Here is a 22,870-nt window from a genome sequence, read left to right on the forward strand (position 1 = left end):
AGAAGATACTTCGTATAAATTGCTTATTTCTTGATCAATTTCAATGAGGTTTTATTCTTGAATTCTTGGGGTTCTTTAATATGCTGAATCTAACCGTGTATTAAGTTTTTGGATTTTGGGCCCCGTTTTTAAATTGGTCCACATTGAGGTCCAAAGGGTCCAAAATTTAACTTTGTTTGATTTCATCAAAAATTGAATTATTGGGGTTCTTTGATATGCCGAATCTAACCGTGTATTTAGATTTTTAATTTTGGGTCCCGTTTTTTAAATTGGTCGACATTAAGGTCCAAAGGGTCCAAAATTAAACTTAGTTTGATTTTAACAAAAATTGAATTCTTGGGGTTCTTTGATATGCTGAATCTAAACATGTGTTTAGATTTTTGATTATGGGCCCAGTTTTCAAGTTGGTCCAAGTTGGGTCCAAAATTAAACTTTGTTTGATTTCAACAAAAATTGAATATATGGGGTTCTTTGATATGCTGAATCTAAACATGTATTTAGATTTTAGATTTTTGGCCCAGTTTTCAAGTTGGTCCAAATTGGGGTCCAAAATTAAACTTTGTTTGATTTCAACAAAAATTGAATATATGGGGTTCTTTGATATGCTGAATCTTACCATGTATTTAGATTTTTTATTTGTGGGCCCGCTATCAAATTGGTTCATATTGAGGTCAAAAGGGTCCAAAATTAAACTTTGTTTGATTTCATCAAAAATTGAATTATTGGGGTTCTTTGATATGCCAAATCTAACCGTGTATTTAGATTTTTAATTTTGGGTCCTGTTTTTTAAATTGGTCTACATTAAGGTCCAAAGGGTCCAAAATTAAACTTAGTTTGATTTTAACAGAAATTGAATTTTAGGGGTTCTTTGATATGCTGAATCTAAACATGTGTTTAGATTTTTGATTATGGGACCAGTTTTCAAGTTGGTCCAAGTTGGGGTCCAAAATTAAACTTTGTTTGATTTCAACAAAAATTGAATATATGGGGTTCTTTGATATGCTGAATCTAAACTGTATTCAGATTTAGATTTTTGGCCCAGTTTTCAAGTTGGTCCAAATTGGGGTCCAAAATTAAAATTTGTTTGATTTCAACAAAAATTGAATATATGGGGTTCTTTGATATGCTGAATCTTACCATGTATTTAGATTTTTTTATTTGTGGGTCCGCTATCAAATTGGTTCATATTGAGGTCAAAAGGGTCCAAAATTAAACTTTGTTTGATTTCATCAAAAATTTAATTATTGGGGTTCTTTGATATGCCAAATCTAACCGTGTTTTTAGATTTTTAATTTTGGGTCCCGTTTTTTAAATTTGTCTACATTAAGGTCCAAAGGGTCCAAAATTAAACTTAGTTTGATTTTAACAAAAATTGAATTCTTCGGGTACTTTGATATGCTGAATCTAAACATGTGTTTAGATTTTTGATTATGGGACCAGTTTTCAAGTTTGTCCAAGTTGGGGTCCAAAATTAAACTTTGTTTGATTTCAACAAAAATTGAATATATGGGGTTCTTTGATATGCTGAATCTAACCATGTATTTTGATTTTGGACATTGGACCATAATAGGTAAATTAAAAAAATTGAAGTTCTTAGACCACATTCTTTCTGTGTCAGAAACCTATGCTGTGTCAAATATTTAATCACAATCCAAATTCAGAGCTGTATCAAGCTTGAATGTTGTGTCCATACTTGCCCCAACTGTTCAGGGTTCGACCTCTGCGGTCGTATCAAGCTGCGCCCAGCGAAGCATTTTATTCCAGGTTGTTTCGACATGCTCAAATTTATGCCCGTCTAATAAGTACGGCCATATATGATTTTTGTTTTATTAAGTCATTTGCCATAATTCAATGTTAAGTTGGGATGTGTTCTCCATGTGTGCTTAAAAATTCTACAAGCATGTGTAATTATTGTATGATTTACATTTTATTATAAAACCACAACATTTTCAAATTGTTTGCTTTTCTTGATCCTGTGTTTAAAGGGGCACTAGCTACAAGATATATAAAAAATATAAAATATGTAAAAAAACTTGCAAGTGAATAATTCGACCTCATTGAATCCGTATTCATGTGAACTTCAATTTAACCCCTTGGCTAGAAAGGATAACTCGTGAATCATGCATGCTGAGTTATTTAAAGGAAAAGAATGTCAACATTGAAAGTGAAACAAAGGTAAATCATTTGATTGACTGATTCGATCCACAAAAAAATCATTCTTATACAGGTAAAAACTATGATTAATATATATATTTCATCTATAATATGAAATTAAACAGACCTAGAAAAATCCAATTGCACGAATCCGGTTTCTATTTATATCTATATTTATGTTTATATTGCTTATATGACCATCAGAGGTATTCGAAGGTCAACTCGATAGTTAATTAGATTGTGTCTAGACTAAAATACACACGAAACGAAGCTACATATTGTCGAGCCCATGCCCTGTAAATTGATTATTTTTGCCTTTTAATAATTTGGATAAATGTTTTACATGGTTTTAAATCAAATATGAGAATTTGAGTCAAATCGGTGAACATGAATTTGACAGCTAGTGCCCCTTTAATTGTTCTGTAGTAATTATCGTTACTTTACTTTACTTATTACGTCTTGATAACAAATACGAAATATAAGTTAATAAACAACCTGAGACAAAATGACATCTGTATACAAGCAAATAAAGATAATGTACAGCCCTCAACAATGAATTAAACATGTTAAACCTATTCTGTATCGTAAGATATAAACACATACACCTATTTACAAAGGTTTTGTTCAGTGTTTTAATGTAAAGGTACCACATAAATATGTTTAGGGTATAATTTATTGTGTTTATTGTGTCTTGTTATGTCTTACGTCACCACATTTCGATAAAGGACATTGATTTGAGACAAAAATGGCTATAGATTTGATTTAATAAAGGACATAGATTTGAGACAATACAGGACATAGATTTGAGACAATAAAAGACATAGATTTGAGACAATAAAGGACATGAATTTGGAACGTCTATGACGCAATATTAAAAAGGACATAGATTTGTGGAAAGGACATAGATTTGAGGCTGGACATAGATTTGAGGCTGGACATAGATTTGAGGCTAACATATATATATTTCTTATTTTAGGTTTATCGCAATGTAACAAGACTACAGACCTTTTAAATGTTGACAAGTGAGTAATCTGCATAGTTGAAGCTAGGTCTTTTTCTTTTTCTAAAATTCATAGATATCTAGTTTTCATTTTACATTGACTTTTCGGTTTCAGCTAGGATTTTGATTGCTTTAGTCACTTTTGCGCAAGATAAAAATCAACCTTTTTTGGGGTAAAAGCAATGGACCAAAGATATGTATTACTAGCTATACATCTTTGAAGAACTTAGCCATGCCCAGGCAGTTATTGCATAATTTGATAGATGTGGTGCTTAAATATGAAGATTATAATAAGATCTAATAAGGATCCAGATTTCTAGTTTACAATTTCACTTCAGGTATTTTCAAGGGACATTCCTGATCAACAAAAGTTTTTTTAAAAACCAGGAATCACAGCATAATTAAACCTATAACGACTTTTTCACTGAATAATCATTATCCTTGTGAAAACGGTTAAATCAATACATGTATTTGGAATTCATTTCTATAAACTTGGAACCATTGTTGGAAAGATTCTAATGACTGTATATTGTATCAAGAATAGATCTTGTTTCAGGGCTCACGCTACCAGGCGACTAGGGCGAAGAAGTCGCTTTCCCTGTCCGTCACTTCGCTTTGCCCGACCCCCAAAAGCGAAAACAAGTCGCCCTGTTGTTTACGATACTCGCTTTCATTCGCTTTCGTCATCAGCAATATTCAATTTTTACCAAGTCGATGAAACAGCAATTTTCATTTAAAAGTAATGAAATTCAAGCAATAAACGATTTATTTTCTCCAAAAAAAAGGTTAAAGCATTGATTTTTAAGCTGGTGGCATGTTATTTCATAAAAACAATTTGTTATCACTTCCGGTACTTGTTACACGAAATCATTCTAACTTTCGGCAAAATAAGTTATTACTTCATTAGAACTTGATGAAATTTGCCTGAAGTAAACTTGTTATCCATGTATTGCATTAAAAACGTCATATTCCTTTCCAAATAGCGTGTCAAACATCGTTTATTTTTGTAAATTTTTCTTCGTCAGACATTTAAATTATTGGGCATATTATTGTACAACTACGGATCGGAATCAGGATTTCATCGGAAATGGACCCACCATGACCGAAATCCGGATTCTTGCGATAATGACTATGGTCGCATGAATGGCACTACTGACAGACAAAAATTGATCCCAAATGGAAAAATTACGCATTCCACACGCATTAACATACTTTTGGTGAGATCTTCTTGATTAATGTATATATTTCCATGGATATGCATTGTTTCAATTAATAAGTTAAATTTGCTCAACTCTGGGACTATTACACTGATATAATTATATTATGTCCAAGCTTAACTGTTAAATATATATATATCTTTTTAATGAGAAATAACATGCTTACAGAGTAGTTTTTTTAATTGAATTTTATTTTTATTTTAATTTATATTTAATTGTATTTCTGACAAGAGAACTCATTTGATTGTGCAACTAGATATGATAAAATTAAACAACTTTAAATTTGAACAGATACTTTAATCATGTTAATTGTATACCCAGGTACAAATTGAACAATATAAAAAAGATAAGATACATATGGCCCTTAATGTATTATAGTAAAATTCAAACATTGTAGCCCCGCGAGCGAACAAGCACTTCTCTTTCAAATCTCACCACTTCTCCCTCTCAATTTCAAAAAGAGAAGTCACTTCTCCCTATGATTCTGAAGTAGTGTGAGCCCTGTTGTTTACTTTCGATTTTTAAACGAAATGAAAACTGGAAGTGACAGGAGGATAATAAATTTAGAATGAATCCTGATTCATCTACTGATTGGTTCATTTTTATACGCCTGTTTACGGGACGTATTATGGTATACCTCTGTTCGTCCTTCTGTCCGTCCGTCCCTTGTCAACATGTCAGACATTAACTCAAAAACGCTTGAACCAATTTGCATGAAACTTTGGTGAATTGTTTATATCTATTGACATGAGCTCCCTTTCGTATTTTATAAATTTCAGATCTTACGTTTCCGAGTTATGAGGTTTTATTCATTAAAAAAAGGGTGATTTTCCAGTTTTCGGACAATAACTCAAAAATGCCTTCACCAATTTGCAAGAAATTTTGGTGAATTGTTTATATCTATTGACATAGCTCCCTTTCCATTTTCATAAATTTTAGATTTTACGTTTCTGAGTTATGGGGTTTTATTCATGAAAAAAGGGGCAGTTTACAGTTTTCGGACAATAACTCCAAAATGCGTTTAGCAGTTCTCATGAAACTTTGGTGAATTGTTTATATCTATTGATGTAAGCTCCCTTTCGAATTTTATAAATTTTAGATTATACATTTCTGAGTTATGGTGTTTTATTCATTAAAAAAGGGGGGATTTTCCAGTTTTCAGACAATACCTCAAAAATGCTTTCAGCAGTTCTCATGAAACTTAAATTTCTGATATTACATTGAGAAGTAATTGAACTTTATTCTTTGAAAATGTGACGGGCGTATCATGCGCTCATGGCGCAGCTGTTTATTAACAAAAGGCAGTAAATTATCATATTTCTAAATCAAGTTGCTTAGTAAGAAATATATTTGTCTCCTTCGTTTATTTTGATACTTAATGATTTCGTATTTTACGTTTTAATGTCTAATTCATAAGAATACTTTCATGCAGGGGCAGTACATAGTAAGGAAGCACCTGTTTGACTCGTGGAAATATTTCTTAACGTTTTGAATAAAGTTCTTTCTCTTTATTCAAAATTGTTGAAAGTTTTTGATAAAAAGTTATAAAAAATATGACGAAAATTCGTTCATATGACGAAACTACGACAAACGAACTGCAAATTGTGATCGTTTGAGAAATATTGAAATTAAAATGCGAACTGTCCGCGGGGGAAAACATTTTGTTCAAATGACGAAACTATGATAAACAAACTGCAAATTGTGGTCGTGTGAGAAATATTGAAATTAAAATGCAACTGACAGATTTTACTGGGAAAAATAATTATGATGGTCAATAACTTATGAGGTTTATTAATTAACGGATTAGTGACCCATCCGATGGCGATAAGCGGGTTACCTGTAATCACAACTTATAACACCTGTTGTTAACGTTAATTGGATGAGGGTCATAAACTTGTCAAAAACACGAAGACAGGTAGAATTATAGTATTTTCATGCGAAGTATTTTTACACTTTTCAAAATTTAAGTGACGAAATTAATTTCCAAACTTTCTTCATTTTGAAAACCTTTTCGTAAATGACGAAAATGACTAGCGCTAGCAAAATCACTGAGAATACAGATTTACACAACTTAAAAATAATTAAATGATCAGAATTGTTATTTCTGCAAGTTACTTTTTATTTGTTAAAAAATAAGATTAATCCTCTCAACCTTTGAATTCTAAAGGTAAGACAAAAGGTTTAAGGTTTCATCCTTGTAGGAGTTGTTGCCTTTGAAAGATGATTTTTTACACATTTTTGTTTATTGCAGAAACTATAGTAGATAGAAGGAAACTATCAACAGGGGAAATTTATCAGTAGAACAAGATCAACGGATTATTCAAATTTGCTAAAATTGATAGTCGACTCCCTTTAAGAGTTATTGCCCTTGAAAGACCCTTTTTACCCATTTTGTGTTTATTCCTTCAAACTATAGTTGATAGAGAGAAACTGCCCTTAAATGAAGATTTTCAACCGAGAAGCTGTAAGCAGCAAAGATTATCAGTGGGACAAGATCTACAAATCAGTCAGCATGGCCAAAGTCTTCTGTGGACACCTTATAGAAGTTGTTGCCCTTATAACACTTTATTACCTATTTCTGTGGGTTTTTTTTGGCAGAAACTTTGGTAGATTGAAAGAAACTGTAGATAGCAAAATTGACTAGCAGGACAAGATCTATTATTACGTCAACATGGAATTAATTGTCAGTTGACTTCTTATGGGGGTTATTGCCCTTGTATTATGATTGTTAACCATGTTGTATTATTTTGGATTAACTGTAGTAGATGGAGAGAAACTACTGAATTTTTAGGGCATTTTTTTTTTAATCTACATGAAATATTCTCATTGCATTGTATAGATTTTATGCAAAATTGACAGATGATAGATAAATGCTCCTTTGAGCGTCTAGTTTCATTTAAAATCATTGGAAGTATGTATCCCCTCTCCAAAACACCATGTAAAATGATTTCAGTTAGACTATCATTGAATTTTATAACTTGGTACAATTATGAATCTCATATTCCATTATATTTCATATGGATTTTTTGTGCTGCCTTTTATAAAACATTACTTGATTCTTGATTTTTTTTTAACTACCAGTACATTCATTGTATTTCATACAAACAGTTTGGATGAAAAAATGATTTTTACTAATTTAACATGTGTCAAATTCAGCTAGTATGACAGCAACTCAACAACACAACAAAACTGAAGAGACATCTACAGAGTAGCCAGAAATCAGCAAGGAGCTTTCTATGATTAATGAAAAAAGTTTGGTATATTATGTTGCACATTTTTCAAATATAAAATTCATATAACATAAAAGTAATTAATTTTCAGAATATCAAAGTCATGTTGCAACCACAGTCAGTTTATTTTTACCAGAAAATTCCATGTGTCTAATTGTTACTGTAAGTATAATCAAATTATTTCATTACCTTAAAAGTATATACAGTTATTTTGTCTTAAATATGTTTCCACTTTTATATTGATATGAGAGTTAGACACCAACATGAATATGCCTCAATCAAATTTTATGAAACTTATACACAATGCTTATTACCACAAAACACAGATCAAGTTCGAATTTGGATGGTGTCACTTTTACCATTCTCTGGTTATGTATGCCCTTTATAACATTATGCAAGCAGGGGCATCATCTGTGTCCCATTTATTTCCTTGAAATTTATGTCAAAGGTTTATATCTGCAATGATGAGATTGTTTTCAAAATCAGTGCCAATCAACTATTTTTACAGTAGTTTTGTCCCTTGCAAATGTTATTGTATGGGAAGTTGTATTGTAAGTGCTCTCAGGTTTCATTTCTTTATTTTTATGAAAAATATTATAATTACAATAAATAATTATTATAATTATGGCCCTTGGAAAGATTAACAATTCGCAGTGGCTGGTAATGCTTTTATTTCCCCCGCATGAGGTGTTGCAGGGGACATAGAAATACCGGGCATCCGTACATCTGTCTGTCAGTCCATCTATGCGTCTGTCCATCCAGCCTTGTTAGCGCTCTCACATGTACAATTTTTGCCACAATTTATAAAACTTATGGGTTTATATCGGCAATATTTTGGACAAGTTTGAAAGTCAGTGCTGATCAACTCTTTTTGAAAGAGTTATGCCCCTTGGAAATATTGATTATGTGGACATTTTCATTGTTAGCGCTCTCATGTGTATAATTCTTGCCAGATTTTTATAAAACTTATATCATAGGTTTATATCAGCAATGTCTCTGACAAGTTTGGAAATTGGTGCCGATCAAATATTTTTAAAAAGAGTTGTGCCCCTTTGCAATATTAATTATATGGAAAATTGCATTGTTAACGCTCTCATGTGTACAATTCTTGCCAGATTTTTATAAAACTTATATCATAGGTTTATATTAGCAGTGTCTTTGACAATTTCGAAATTCGGTGCCGATCAATTATTGTTAAAAGAGTTATGCCCCTTTGAAATGTTCATTATACGGAAAATTGCATTGTAAGCGCTCTCATGTGTACAATCCTTGCAAGATTTTTATGAAACTTATATCATAGGTTTATATCAGCAATGGCTTGGACAAGTTACAAAATTGGTGCTAATCAATTATTTTTAAAAGAGTTATGCCCCTTGGAAATATTAAGTATACTGGAAATTGCATTGTATTTTCTCTCAAGCCTTCATTTCTTTAAAATATTTATAAAAAGTTTTAAAGTTTAAGTTTTTTATCTCTCTTGGATAGATAAAATATATGCAATGAGGGGGACATTGGAACTCTCTTTTTTTTATTTTAAAAGTAATATATTTGAACACAAAACTCATCCTAAATTGAAATTATGTTAGTTTTAGAATGTTTGATTAAAAAATTGGGGAACCCAGGGGAGGATCTCACAATTTGAATCAATTGATAAAGGCTAGATAGTTTTAAAGGGAAAACAATGTGTTATGTCTTCATTATTTTATGACAACCTTCATTATCTTTATTTTGCATTACCTGGATAGAACAGTCCTAATTAAATTTGAATCTGTTTCAGATAATGAAGTTGTGGTAGTAAATACACCTAGTTTTGCTGACTCTATATCTGATGGAGATGTTAAACTTGAAAAAGGTAGCAAACTGTAATTTAAGAATAACATGGTTTACAACCAAAGATTTAATTATCAGATTTCTGAAAAAAAGGTGACATTTTATTATGGGGTTTCACACCTTTGAACTCTGCTGAAAATTATCATTATATATTGAAGTTGTATTCTTATCAAATTTTTTGTCAGTGAAAAAAATATTGTTATAAGTACCATTAGCCATTTCAATTTATGTCCTTGTAAATTTCATTGCAGGCAACATATGTTACTTAGATCCAATTTAATGAAATTATATATGTACAGGTTTGATGTTCTTTCCGGGTGCCAAAGTAAAAGTACATGGTTTTTACCCAAAAAAATTTAGTTGACTCATTAGACAGTACTCTTGGTCTTATGGACTTTTTTAACATATCTAGAAGAAAACATTAAAGTGTTCTTCCTTTTTCATAATTCTCTTGAAAAATGAATAGCACATATTCCAGCTCATATTCATTTTAAAACAATTTGAAAGAGCTGTGTATTGGTTACTAAGTTTATTTATCTCTTTTTAGCGGTTGGTGACTTTGTAAAGGAAGATGATGTCGTATGTGAAATAGAAACAGATAAGGTATTCATTTGTAAAATATATATATACTTTATCAGGTCGAAAATGATTCATAAGAATGGCAATTGTTCTATAAACTTTTTTAAGCAAGCATAAATTTGGTGAAATAAAAAATTCTATTCAATAAAATGTACTCACCAAGACTTTCAATACTTGTTTATGGAATCATTTTCTCTTAAAATAGTCCTCATATACACTGAAGAGAATGTTTAACCAATGCCCAATACTGCTGCCATTACTTCCTGTCTGCTTTTAATTCTATGTTCCTGTTTCATCCACAGAATATAAAGCTTTCTCCATACATTTTCTACAACATTTAAGATCAGGGTCTTGTGCTGGTAAAGCATATTTGGAATATTGTTTTTATACGACCGCAAAAAAATTTTGTGGTCGTATATTGGTATGACGTTGGCGTCGTCGTCGTCGTCGTCGTCGTCGTCGTCCGGCGTCGTCGTCGTCCGAATACATATTGGTTTTCGCACTCTAACTTTAGTTTAAGTGAATGGATCTTTTTGAAATTTGACCATAAGGTTAAATACCACAAAAGGAAGGTTGGGATTGATTTTGGGGGTTATGGTACCAACAGTTAAGGAATTAGGGGCCAAAAAGGGGCCAAAAATGAGCATTTTCTAGTTTCCAGACAATAACTGTGGAACGGTGTATGGATCTCTCTGAAATTATACTACAAGTTTCCATACCACAAAGGGATGGTTAGGATTTGCTTTGGGGGGTTATGGCTCAAACCGTTTAGGAATTAGGGGCAAAAAAGGGGGAAAAACAAGGTTGTCCTGGTTAATGGACAAATACTTTAGTACAAAACATAATTTAAAGCAGTGTAAGGGAGATAAATCAAATACATCATTGAAATTATCTCCCTTACACTGCTTTTAAATTATGTATAAAGTAATGGTTAATGAACAATAAAGATAATCTAAAACAGTGTAAGGGAGGTAATCCAAATACAATGTTTTGGTTACTTCCCTTACACTGCTTTTAAATTATGTTTAAAGAAATGCATATTTATAAAGGAAGACCAGTAAAAATATCTGCAAATGTTTTCATCTTTTTTTTTACAAAAAAATCCATATGAAAGATTTGACACTATATTTTTATTAATTCTATTATAAAATAGATTAAGTTAGCACTATGGTAAATTTAAATGGGTAATTATGGTTGCCTACTCCATTGGAAATTTGAATTGAGATTATGACCATATCTTGAGGGAAAGAATTTTTTTGGGGGAAAAAGGGGGGGGGGGAATAAAAAGAAATTGTGGGGGGCCAATTTTTTCTCATTTCAGATTTCAGAAATTAAAAAGAATTATTCTTCAAATATTTTTTTTTTTTTCAAATTTCAAATATTGAAAAATTTCAAGAAGTAATCTTTTATTGCACAGTATGGCGCATTAGATTTGTAAAATCTTTGATCACATTTATTTATTTGTTATGCCGAATCTAACAGTGTATTTAGATTTTTAATTTTGGGTCCAGTTTTCAAATTGGTCTACATTAATGTCCAAAGGGTCCAAAATTAAACTTTGTTTGATTTTAGAAAAAATTGAATATATGAGGTTCTTTGATATGCTGAATCTAAACATGTATTTAGATTTTTGATTTTTGGCCCAGTTTTCAAGTTGGTCCAAATTGGGGTCCAAAATTAAACTTTGTTTGATTTCAACAAAAATTGAATATATGGGGTTCTTTGATATGCTGAATCTAACCATGTATTTAGATTTTTTATTTGTGGACCCCGTTATCTAATTGGTTCATATTGAGGTCAAAAGGGTCCAAAATTAAACTTTGTTTGATTTCATCTAAAATTGAATTATTGGGGTTCTTTGATATTCCAAATCTAACCGTGTATTTAGGTTTTTAATTTTGGGTCCTGTTTTTTAAATTGGTCTACATTGAGGTCCAAAGGGTCCAAAATTAAACTTAGTTTGATTTTAACAAAAATTGAATTCTTGGGGTTCTTTGATTTGCTGAATCTAAACATGTGTTTAGATTTTTGATTATTGGCCCAGTTTTCAAGTTGGTCCAAGATAGGGTCCAGTATTTAAACTTTGTTTGATTTCAACAAAAATTGAATATATGGGGTTCTTTGATATGCTGAATCTAAACATGTATTTAGATTTTTGATTATGGGCCCAGTTTTCAAGTTGGTCCAAATTGGGGTCCAAAATTAAACTTTGTTTGATTTCAACAAAAATTGAATATATGAGGTTCTTTGATATGCTGAATCTAACCATGTATTTAGATTTTTTATTTGTAGGCCCCGCTATCAAATTGGTTCATATTGAGGTCAAAAGGGTCCAAAATTAAACTTTGTTTGATTTCATCGAAAATTGAATTATTGGGGTTCTTTGATATGCCAAATCTAACCGTGTTTTTAGATTTTTAATTTGGGTCCCGTTTTTTAAATTGGTCTTCATTGAGGTCCAAAGGGTCCAAAATTAAACTTAGTTTGATTTTAACAAAAATTGAATTCTTGGGGTTCTTTGATATGCTGAATCTAAACATGTGTTTAGATTTTTGATTATGGGCCCAGTTTTCAAGTTGGTCCAAGTTGGGGTCCAAAATTAAACTTTTTTTGATTTCAACAAAAATTGAATATATGGGGTTCTTTGATATGCTGAATCTAACCATGTATTTTGATTTTGGACATTGGACCATAATATAGGTAAATTAAAAAAATTCAAGTTCTTAGACCACATTCTTTCTGTGTCAGAAACCTATGCTGTGTCAAATATTTAATAACAATCCAAATTCAGAGCTGTATCAAGCTTGAATGTTGTGTCCATACTTGCCCCAACTGTTCAGGGTTTGACCTCTGCGGTCGTATCAAGCTGCGCCCCAGCGAAGCATTTTATTATCTCTTCCACTCAATGGTAGCTCTAGAATGAGGAGGAGTCGCGTTATCAACATAATATCTTCATTTCATCACAACTGGCCACAAATTTTCTTCCACGATCTCAAAATTTTTGGGTGAATTTATAAATACCAAATACTGGTACAAATGTGCCTACCCCATCATGTAGGTGATACAGCCTGAAAACATGACAGAAGTCCTGCTAATAAAGGCGGGGTCAGAGTGTTCACAGAGGCATTACGACAGTGGCTTTCCTAGTCAGTATACCAGATATGCACTTTATTTTTCTTACCTATGACAATAGCATAGTTGCCAACCTCTGACAATGACAAATCATGTCATGTTATGACATGACATGTCAAAAAGCGTGTGAAAACGTGTGATGTAGATGCGGACTTTTTAATATGAACATTATACAAATTTCTCAATATAAAAAACAGTATTCTACTGTAAACTTTTATTGTATTCAACAGTGGCCTGTTTTGCTGCTTTCAAAACAACACAACTAGGCACATATTCAAAACAACTGCCAGTTTGGTTAAATTTACATGATACATGTAACAATGCACACAATTTATCATTGTTGAGTTCTGATCTGAATTCAGTGTAAATCTTCTTTATAATTGAAAACGGTCTCTCACAGTCAGAATTGCTATTTGGCAGAATTAGAATAGCTTTAGCTGTTAAGCAAGCTTTGAAAGAATGTAATAACGTTTTTTGTCATAAAAATTTCATCTATGTCTGCAATTGCTCCCCAGAATATTGCTATTTCCTGGTCAAAGCTGGGTAGTTCATCAGGAGAAGACAGCTGGTACTCTGAGAACTGATCCAACAGTTCTGTGATATTCCCATCCCATATGGCATGTGGAAATCTGTTGGCTAAAGCCTTGATTTGAAACTGAAAGTGAAAAAGAAAAATAATTTTATAATTTAAATACCTTTGGATGTTTTATCAAATAGCTAGTACTCCTCTCACACATGTTGTTATGATTGCAAATGATTGATAATGTTTAAGATGCATAATACTTTGTAATTAATATGCCTTTGATCCATTTAAACTCGGGCTCCCAAATTTTTTGGTACGTACACACGTATCGTTTTCGCTTAGCACTCTGCTCTTTAGACGACGGTACAGGTCGAAAAAGCAATATTTTTCTGCTAGTCATTTCCCCAAAGTGAATTTGAAAGAAAGAAAGTAACTAATTTAAAACCTTAAAAACTACTCACAAACTTACCTGAAGGGCTTTAGTAGTTAGTCCATATAAAAAAATAAACAATGGCGACCAAACAAATACTTCGAAATTTTTGGTATTTATCGTCTATATATGAAAAAATCTGAGAATCGCGATATCACTAACGAACAAAAAATCAAAACAAGGAAAAAACGTGTAATGGTTGTAAAGTTGCAAAAAGCGTGTACACGCCATATGACAAAATCTTCACGTGTAAACCGTTGAAAAAGCGTGTATTACACGCGAATATCATGTGAGTTGGCAACTATGGACAATGGTGTTTCATCAGTTAATATGATATTCCTCTAATTTTGTTCTATTCTACTGTCTAATAAATCTTTGAGCAACACCAAGATTTCAGTTTCACAATATTTACATTGGGCAACATAATTTTTTTCTTTACAACTTACATTTTGTAACCATAAATCATCAAACATCCCTTTTCAATAGATTCAGATACTTTTACTAGTGTTACATAGTCAAAAGTAGTTGTTCAGTCTATGTTTGTCTTCCTTCCGTCGTATTTCACAATGCAGATTAGCTTTCTGCTGCTTTGACAAAGTAACTTTGGGTCACCCGGTTTGTTTTTATATTTTCCACATTACCATATAAGCGATAATCTCTACATCAAGTCATCATTTTACCCTAAAGTCATCTTAACTAAAGGATATATAATTATGATCCTTTTTGTTTCCATAGGTTTTTTCCAAGGTTGTGTTTCGGAAGATTAATTTCAAAGTCAACAAAGATAAACACACCTCTGTTTATAATATACCTTTTCTCAGTTTTTTTTTCATTATCATACATGAAGAAAAATCTTGAATCAATTTTTAAACAATAGATATGCTCACTAATTAGTCCCCTACCGACGAAGTCGAAGGGGACTTTAGGTTTGCACTCCGTCCATCTGTCCATCTGTCCGTCTGTCCGTCTGTCCATCCGTCAGTCCGGTAAATCAGCTTTCCACACTTTTTTTCTTCGTTCTTGAAGATATTATTTGATATTTGGTATATAGTTTTATCATGACAAGTTATAGATCTAGTTCGAATTTTTTTCCGGTCTGATGATTTAGTCCAGAGTTATGGACCATAACTCTGGACCATATCTAATGTTAGAATACTATGTTAAACCATATTTCTGTACAAAGGGAGATAACTCATTTTTTAAAAGACATTCTTTGTTAAATTATTTGAAGAATTTTTTGACAGGTTTGTTTGTTATTTAGTATAAACTAATTTTCTGAATGCTATATATATATAAAAAAAATTATGAAGAGAAATCCTTTAATTAGATAATAATCTTTTTTTATTAATGTATATATTTCTATACATTACATTGTGTAGATAAAAGTTGTTGACATTTTATAGATAAGTTACAAATCTATATTAGTTTGTGACAAATGAAAGAAAAAAATATTTGAACTATTTATTATATCTGATTATAATTTGAAAGTAGATATACACTGTATTACATACATCATATCTAATTCTAGAGAATTATTAATCATATCTAATGTTTTTTTTTCATTATGCTTATAAGATATTGATTGATAATTGGTATATAGTTTTATCATGACAAGTTACAGATCAAGTTCAAATTTTTGTTTTGGTCTAATAATTTTGTGCAGAGTTATGGTCCTTGTTTAATTGAATTTCCCAAATGTACCTGGTAGAAGCTTCAGAACCATGTAATTGGTCCTTTCAATTTATATTGCAACATAATTAAATTATAAACTACAATAATCAGATTTCAAATTTAATAGTTTATATTAATCCTCGGTAATATCTTTGGTCATTTTAATCCAAATCACTGATCAAATTCCATTTTGGACTGATAATGAATCCATTTTCTATTTATAATTTCAGACTTCTGTACCAGTTCCATCCCCTAAAAGTGGAATAGTAGAAGAATACTTAGTTGAAGATGGACAAACTGTAACAGCAGGGACACCTCTTTTTAAATTAAAAATAACAGGTAAAAATTACCATGATAAGTACAAAAAATACTACAGTTGGCTGACAGCAAAAGTAAAAGACAAGAACTACAAATACACTTGAAAATTGTTATGCTGACAAAGAAAATAAGAGATGAGGACTTCCATGCTAACAATCAAATTGCAGATTAGATTTATAATCATTTTGGCATTGAAGATGGCAGAAAAAGTTACCAAAATTACCACAAAAAGAAACATTGGAAAAGTTATGCTAACAACACAAATATTGTATAACAGGAAATTTCCATGAGAGACTTATTTCGCAATTTTCTTGGATGGCATTTTATATCAAAAGAAATCAAACTGTAAATATATCATTATCCATTTAATTGCATTGTACAGGGTTGCAAAATACAAGCAACGAATACAGTGAAGGTTTTACTGCCCCTTCTTGCACCAAAACCAAGAACAAAACACAGCACAAAAGAGTGAACTTTTTTGTTTGAATCTAAGTGGTATTTTACAAAGTATATGATTGTTCCTTCCCAAACCAAGATATATGATCTGTTAGCCATTCTTTTTATGAAACAAAGTTTGACTAATTTTTTCAATCTGTCAAAAAAGAGGGATTCTAGAATATCTACAATGCTGTCAGAGCACAAGATGAAAGGTTAGAAAATCCAGGCTGACCACACCAAAAAAAATGGATGAAAGTTGCAAAAGATTTTTTAGTCCCCTACCGACGAAGTCGAAGGGGACTTTAGGTTTGCACTCCATTTGTCTGTCTGTCCGTCCGGCAAATCAGTTTTCCACACTTTTTTTCTTCGTGCTTGAAGATATTGATTTGATTTTTGGTGTATTGTTTTATCATGACAAGTTTTTTTCCGGTCTGATGATTTTGTGCAGAGTTATGGTCCTTGGACTTAGAAAATTCACTTAAATAATCAGTTTTCAACACTTTTTTTCGTCATGCTTGAAGATATTGATTTGCTAATTAGTGTATAGTTTTATCATGACAAGTTACAGATCATGTTCAAATTTTGTTCTGGTCTGATGATTTTTTTCAGAGTTATGGTCCTTGGACTTAGAAAATTTACTTAAATAATCAGTTTTCAACACTTTTTTTCGTCATGCTTAAAGATATTGATTTGCTAATTAGTGTATAGTTTTATCATGACAAGTTACAGATCATGTTCAAATTTTGTTCCGGTCTGATGATTTTGTTCAGAGTTATGGTCCTTGGACTTAGAAAATTCACTTAAATAATCAGTTTTCAACACTTTTTTTCGTCATGCTTGAAGATATTGACTTGATATTTGTTATGCAGTTAACACCATGACAAGTTATAGACCAAGTTAGCATTTTGTTCCAATACAATGAATTTTTAACCGGTAGGGGACTATGTATTGCCATGCAATACTCTCAGAATGCTTGTTAAATTGATTTTTTGTTGCGACCGAAAATCTTATATTTGTATTTACCGCTCCAAACTTTTTTTATGCGAATCCTTTGGTTTTTTCTTTCTCTGATAAGGTTAAGGCTGTTCAGTATCACAGGAGCGTTTGACTTGATTACCGGCATGATTTGAGATTTAAAGCATTGGTTTGACATCGATGTCGAATGTTTGAAAAACATGACGAACGTTGCCCTGTGTGTCACATTAATTAATTCAAGAAACTGTGTGTCCAAAACAAAATTTTCAACGTTTGTACAAAGAAAGTTTGGGATGATGTTGCATGGGTGGCTTTTGGTGATCAAATCAGGATGACCTTGTTAACAATGCCTTTGACAAGGAACATGTCACAGTGAAATTGCACACTGGTGGATCACAGGAAACGTTTGAGGCAGATTTTAATGATAATGTTATTGAGATTCTCTAAAGTTCACAGCTATGTCTCAGGTTATTTTAGTTCAGATACTGTTAAAATTGTTAGTATGTAAATAAAACATGCTTCAGATATATCTTTTGTTTTCATTTCTGACAGGAATGGAAAAATTCTGTATATAATTTCAGTCTACTAATAATATAGAAAGATTACGGTAAACGATAAGTTATTGAAATCTAAAATATATGAATTTGAAATTAGTGAATCTGGTAATGCCTTTCTCTTTTCTTTTACTTCAATCAAGAGCAGAATGATTCTTCAAGCCCTCTGTTTGGTCTGCAGCACTAGTTAGAACCCCCAGTTTCCATGTGCTTAGAGGGACTGGTTATTGATCCATGTGCCATTTTGCACTGTGACACCCAACATGCAGATATGTTATAAACTAACTAGCATTCTACAATGGTTGGTTTGGGAAAGTAGGGTGCATATACTACAGTGTGCATTTAAGCCATGCAGGTATATGTGCATACAAAGAAGTTAAATGCAGATGATGCATATGAAAGGATTTAAAGATATTTTAAAGAAGATACCGAACAAAGCATACATATACAAAAGCAGTACAGACAAAAATGATATCAGGCAGATATCATATCTATCAAATAAAATAAAATATTTTACCTACCTACCTACCTGCCCATGAAAAAAATGTACCGTGCCAAGTTATTTTTTGGCAAAGAAAAATAGAATATTCTACCTACCTACCTACCCTATTTCAAAAAATAGGGTAGGAAAAGGGCAAACAAACAGTATTTTAATTTAGGCCTTACTGAATGTACAGTATGTATATGTGTTTATTTCAGATGCTGCTGTAATGAATAACTACTGAATTTACAGTATGAATATGTGTTTATTTCAGATGCTGCTGTAATGAATAACTACTGAATTTACAGTATGAATATGTGTTTATTTCAGATGCTGCTGTAATGAATAACTACTGAATTTACAGTATGTATATGTGTTTATTTCAGATGCTGCTGTTGATTCAGCACCAAAATCAGCTCCTGCTGCAGAAACTCCATCACCTACACAACAGCCCCCTCAACCACCAAAAGCAGAGGCAGCTCCTGCATCATCAACAAGTGGTCCCATACCAACTGCACCTCCACCAGCCCCTCCCCTCCCTAAAGAACCAATTAGTACTAAACCCTTGGATTCTATTAAACCAAAGTCTGCACCTGCATCCCAGAATGTTCCACTTTCAGGATCTAGATCGGAAACAAAAGTAAGTGATTTAAATGACATTTATTATATATATAAGCCATTAACAGGTCCCAAGACTTTAGCACAGAGAAAATAACAATCTTCAAAACATACAATACTGAGTAAAGAATATGTATTATAAAAAAAGACCATTGTTTATCTAAAGGGTAAGCAGTTGATTTTCATGGTAAGATGATTAAGCTGATGAAAATGTAAAATAATTTCTTAATAGACAAATGCACAACTGAACCAGCTGGTTCAGTTGTGCATTTGTCTATTAAGAAATTATTTTACATTTTCATCAGCTTAATCCAGATAAAGGGTCAGTTATCTGGACTTTGCCATTAGTTTTTACTTACTTTCACCGTTGTTTTCTTTGATGGCTAATTGGTAGTTTGCCACATTTACCTGTGTAGGTCGATTCAGTCTATTCTGATTTTGTTACTGGTTTTTGGCAAGCTTGAAACATTTGCAAATATGGCAAGATGTGTTTGATTCAATGTTTGCCAGTTACTCACACGTTAAATAATGATAGTTGAACATTGATTGCCATAATTCATTGGCAGAATAATATGGGGAAGTGGTTCTTTTTTTAAAAATCATATCGCTTTTTAGGGTTGGGAAAAAGAAAATGACAGACAGGAAAGTGACTTCTTAATGCTAGTTGCCCTGTAGCATGAACCCTGTGCTTAAATTGAATAATGTAAGCTTTTACAAGAGGTTTTCACAACATTTAAAAGGCTGTTTCTATTAAAACAATGAATGGTGTCTTTTCAGGTTAACATGTCTAGAATACGACAGAGAACTGCTCAAAGGCTAAAACAAGCACAGAATGAATGTGCTATGTTAACAACATTTAATGAAATAGATATGAGGTATGTTAAACTTCTATCTTTTACAATAATATATAAACTTAGAAATATAGGTTTCTTCATATTCAATTAATTGTGCTGTTCAAGATTAATTCGGTCAATCTCAGAAATAACATAAAGAGATAGGCATCAGGCCTTACTATAGCAGTCAGTATTAGGGGAAGAGTACAGGCCTGTCTTTTTTTGTTTTTCACAGTAATGTGATACGATTTTATTTAAGATTTGTTTTGCATGATGAATGAAAATTTTGGGTGAGTTGTTTTCTTGCTTTCTTTCTTTTCTCTGATAGTTGCTTTATTCATTTATATGGGAGTGGTTAAAAAGTCTTATATATATTTAAAGAGTTTTGTCTCTCATGCTCAGTTTGGACTGTAAAAAAGTTCCCAATGGCTTGAGATGTATGCTATTATGTTTTATTGTTATGGAGAATGGACAAATTTATTTGGGTACTGGAGGTACTTGTTTTTTGAGTTTGTTTTCATAATTACATAAGTAAAAGTTTTATGAAGAGTGAACTTTTGGGATAGTAACTTGCAGCTGTAAATGCAAGGGTATTGATTTTGCATGCAATTGCAAGGTTTTGTTAGTACATGTAGTAGGAGTTGGGGCTATATTCCATTCACCTAGTTCAAACCATCTTTTTTTATTCCCCCGCCATAGCGGAGGGGGCATTAAGTTTTACCCTTGTCTGTCTGTACCTCCGTCCATAAATTGGTTTCCTTTTTCAACTTTAGTTTGCCTCAACCAAATATTATGAAATTTATACACAATGCTTATTACCACAAAACACAGATCAAGTTTGAATTTTGGTGGTGTCACTTATACCATTCTAGAGTTATGCCCCTTTACAAATGGAAAAATTGCTGAATTTTTCGTTTCTGTTCTCTAACTAAAGTTTGCCTCAACCAAATATTATGAAACTTATACACAATGCTTATTACCATAAAACTCAGATCAAGATGAATTTGGATAGCGTCACTTTTACCATTCTTGAGTTATGTCCCTTTATAAGGTTGTATGCAAGTGGGGGCATCATCTGTGTCCCATGGACACATTCCCCATTTATTTTATCCCACTTTTGTCAATTAATACTGAACAGAATGACTTCATACTTGGTCAGTAGCTTGACAGTGATTAACTGTAAAATATGTGTGCTTTTTACCTGCGTAAGCAAAAGCAGCTCAAATAACCTAATAATATCGATTCCATGGTCTGAAAGACCTAATAAGGAAGAAAACCATAGTCAAACTTTTCTGGCCTTCTATCAAAGGGACTGATTTAATGTATGGTCTTCAGCTTCATGATGTTGAGATGTATTGGGAAAGCAATTTTTACATCTGACCTGCAGCCACTTCCTGTTTTCCAATAGTTTGAAATTTTACAACACTCATTGTACAAAATTTTCCTTAAAGTTTTCTTGTCTTCTTTGAAAGGGAATGATTTTATATTTGGTCTGCAGCTTCATAATGTTGAGTTGTAATAGGTAAGCAATTTTTATACGACCGCAAATTGGGGGTCGTATATTGGTATCACATTGTCGTCGTCGTCCAAAGACATTTGGTTTCCGGACAATAACTTTAGTATTAGTAAATAGAAATCTATGAAATTTAAACCTAAGGTTTATAACCACAAAAGGAAGGTTGGGATTGATTTTGGGGGTTATGGTCCCAACAGTTTAGGAATAAGGGGCCAAAAAGGGGCCCAGATAAGCATTTTTCTAGTTTCATGACAATAACTTGTGGAACAGTGTATGGATCTCTCTGAATAGCATTTTCATTTTGAATGCTATAAAAACAATTAATTTTTGTCGTTAAATCATGTAAGTGCATTTTTTAAGAGTTTCCAAACAAAAGTTCTTTGTGAATAACATCAGAATTGATAAATATTGGTAAACAAGTGACAGTAGTCTTGCAGCTTCCAGTTGCAAATGTTCTAGTTAAGTCACATGAACTTTTTTTCAAATTATTAACGGAAACCGTCTGTAGGCGGGGTAGATGATTTTGAGTATGTTGTCATTTCATACAAAACACACTTGAATTAACAATAACAACAGTCAAAAAAACACTATTTATCTTGTAAAAAAAACCCACTTTTTTTTCTTGTCTGGAATTGCACAGAATATATTACATGTAATAAAAAGGTTATTGCATGACATTTAAGATTACAAATCTTTTTGTAATATACCAACTTATTTCAAACTGTTGTGGGTACCAATTTTCATGAATATTATATTTCGTGATTTTGGCAAAGTCTGATATATTCATATATAATATTTGTATTTCGATTAGCATTTGAGTTTGTGGTTCCCCTGTACCCACAAAATCCACGAAAATTGGTATCCAACAATAATGATCCACAGTATATTATTTAAAAAATGTTTGATAATTTGTTTTATTGTTAAGAATCATTGAGTTAACATTTGTAACATTGTATTTTTAGTAATATAATAGACCTGAGAAAGCAGTATAAAGAAACCTTTCTAAAGAAATTTGGACTTAAACTAGGATTCATGTCAGCTTTTGTGAAAGCATCAGCTTATGCTCTAACTGATCAACCCGTTGTAAATGCTGTGATAGACAATAAAGAAATTTCATATAGAGACTACATTGACATTTCTGTAGCAGTATCAACGCCAAAGGTACTCCGGAAAACTGTGGATCACGGTTGATTTATTTCTTGTGTAACTTCTTACAAGGAAGTATATATAACATCGGCAAAGAAGATGGTCATCCTCGTTGAACATAAACTTAGTTGACCATGATTTATGATCTTGGGTTCTTATGTACTTTTTAAGAACTATATCAGTAGATACTTTATAATCACATGGTTTGTATGTCAAGGTGATAAA

The 22,870-nt window shown here is 32.0% G+C and overlaps 1 protein-coding gene across 1 annotated transcript in view; it reads left to right on the top strand.

The window, feature by feature from the left end:
* The window catches only part of LOC127698607 (dihydrolipoyllysine-residue succinyltransferase component of 2-oxoglutarate dehydrogenase complex, mitochondrial-like), a 50,503-nt gene that overhangs the window by 21,224 nt on the left and 6,409 nt on the right, over window positions 1–22,870 (top strand). Inside the window, exons 3-10 of the mRNA XM_052202150.1 lie at window positions 3,131–3,176; window positions 7,693–7,763; window positions 9,379–9,453; window positions 9,979–10,034; window positions 15,997–16,105; window positions 18,919–19,172; window positions 19,928–20,025; window positions 22,462–22,660. Of these exons, the coding sequence (XP_052058110.1) occupies window positions 3,131–3,176; window positions 7,693–7,763; window positions 9,379–9,453; window positions 9,979–10,034; window positions 15,997–16,105; window positions 18,919–19,172; window positions 19,928–20,025; window positions 22,462–22,660 (908 nt within the window). The remainder of the gene's footprint in view (window positions 1–3,130; window positions 3,177–7,692; window positions 7,764–9,378; window positions 9,454–9,978; window positions 10,035–15,996; window positions 16,106–18,918; window positions 19,173–19,927; window positions 20,026–22,461; window positions 22,661–22,870) is intronic.

The sequence above is a fragment of the Mytilus californianus genome, unplaced genomic scaffold, assembly GCF_021869535.1.
Source record: "Mytilus californianus isolate M0D057914Y unplaced genomic scaffold, xbMytCali1.0.p SCAF_4, whole genome shotgun sequence".
In the NCBI taxonomy this organism is placed as follows: Eukaryota; Metazoa; Mollusca; class Bivalvia; order Mytilida; family Mytilidae; genus Mytilus; species Mytilus californianus.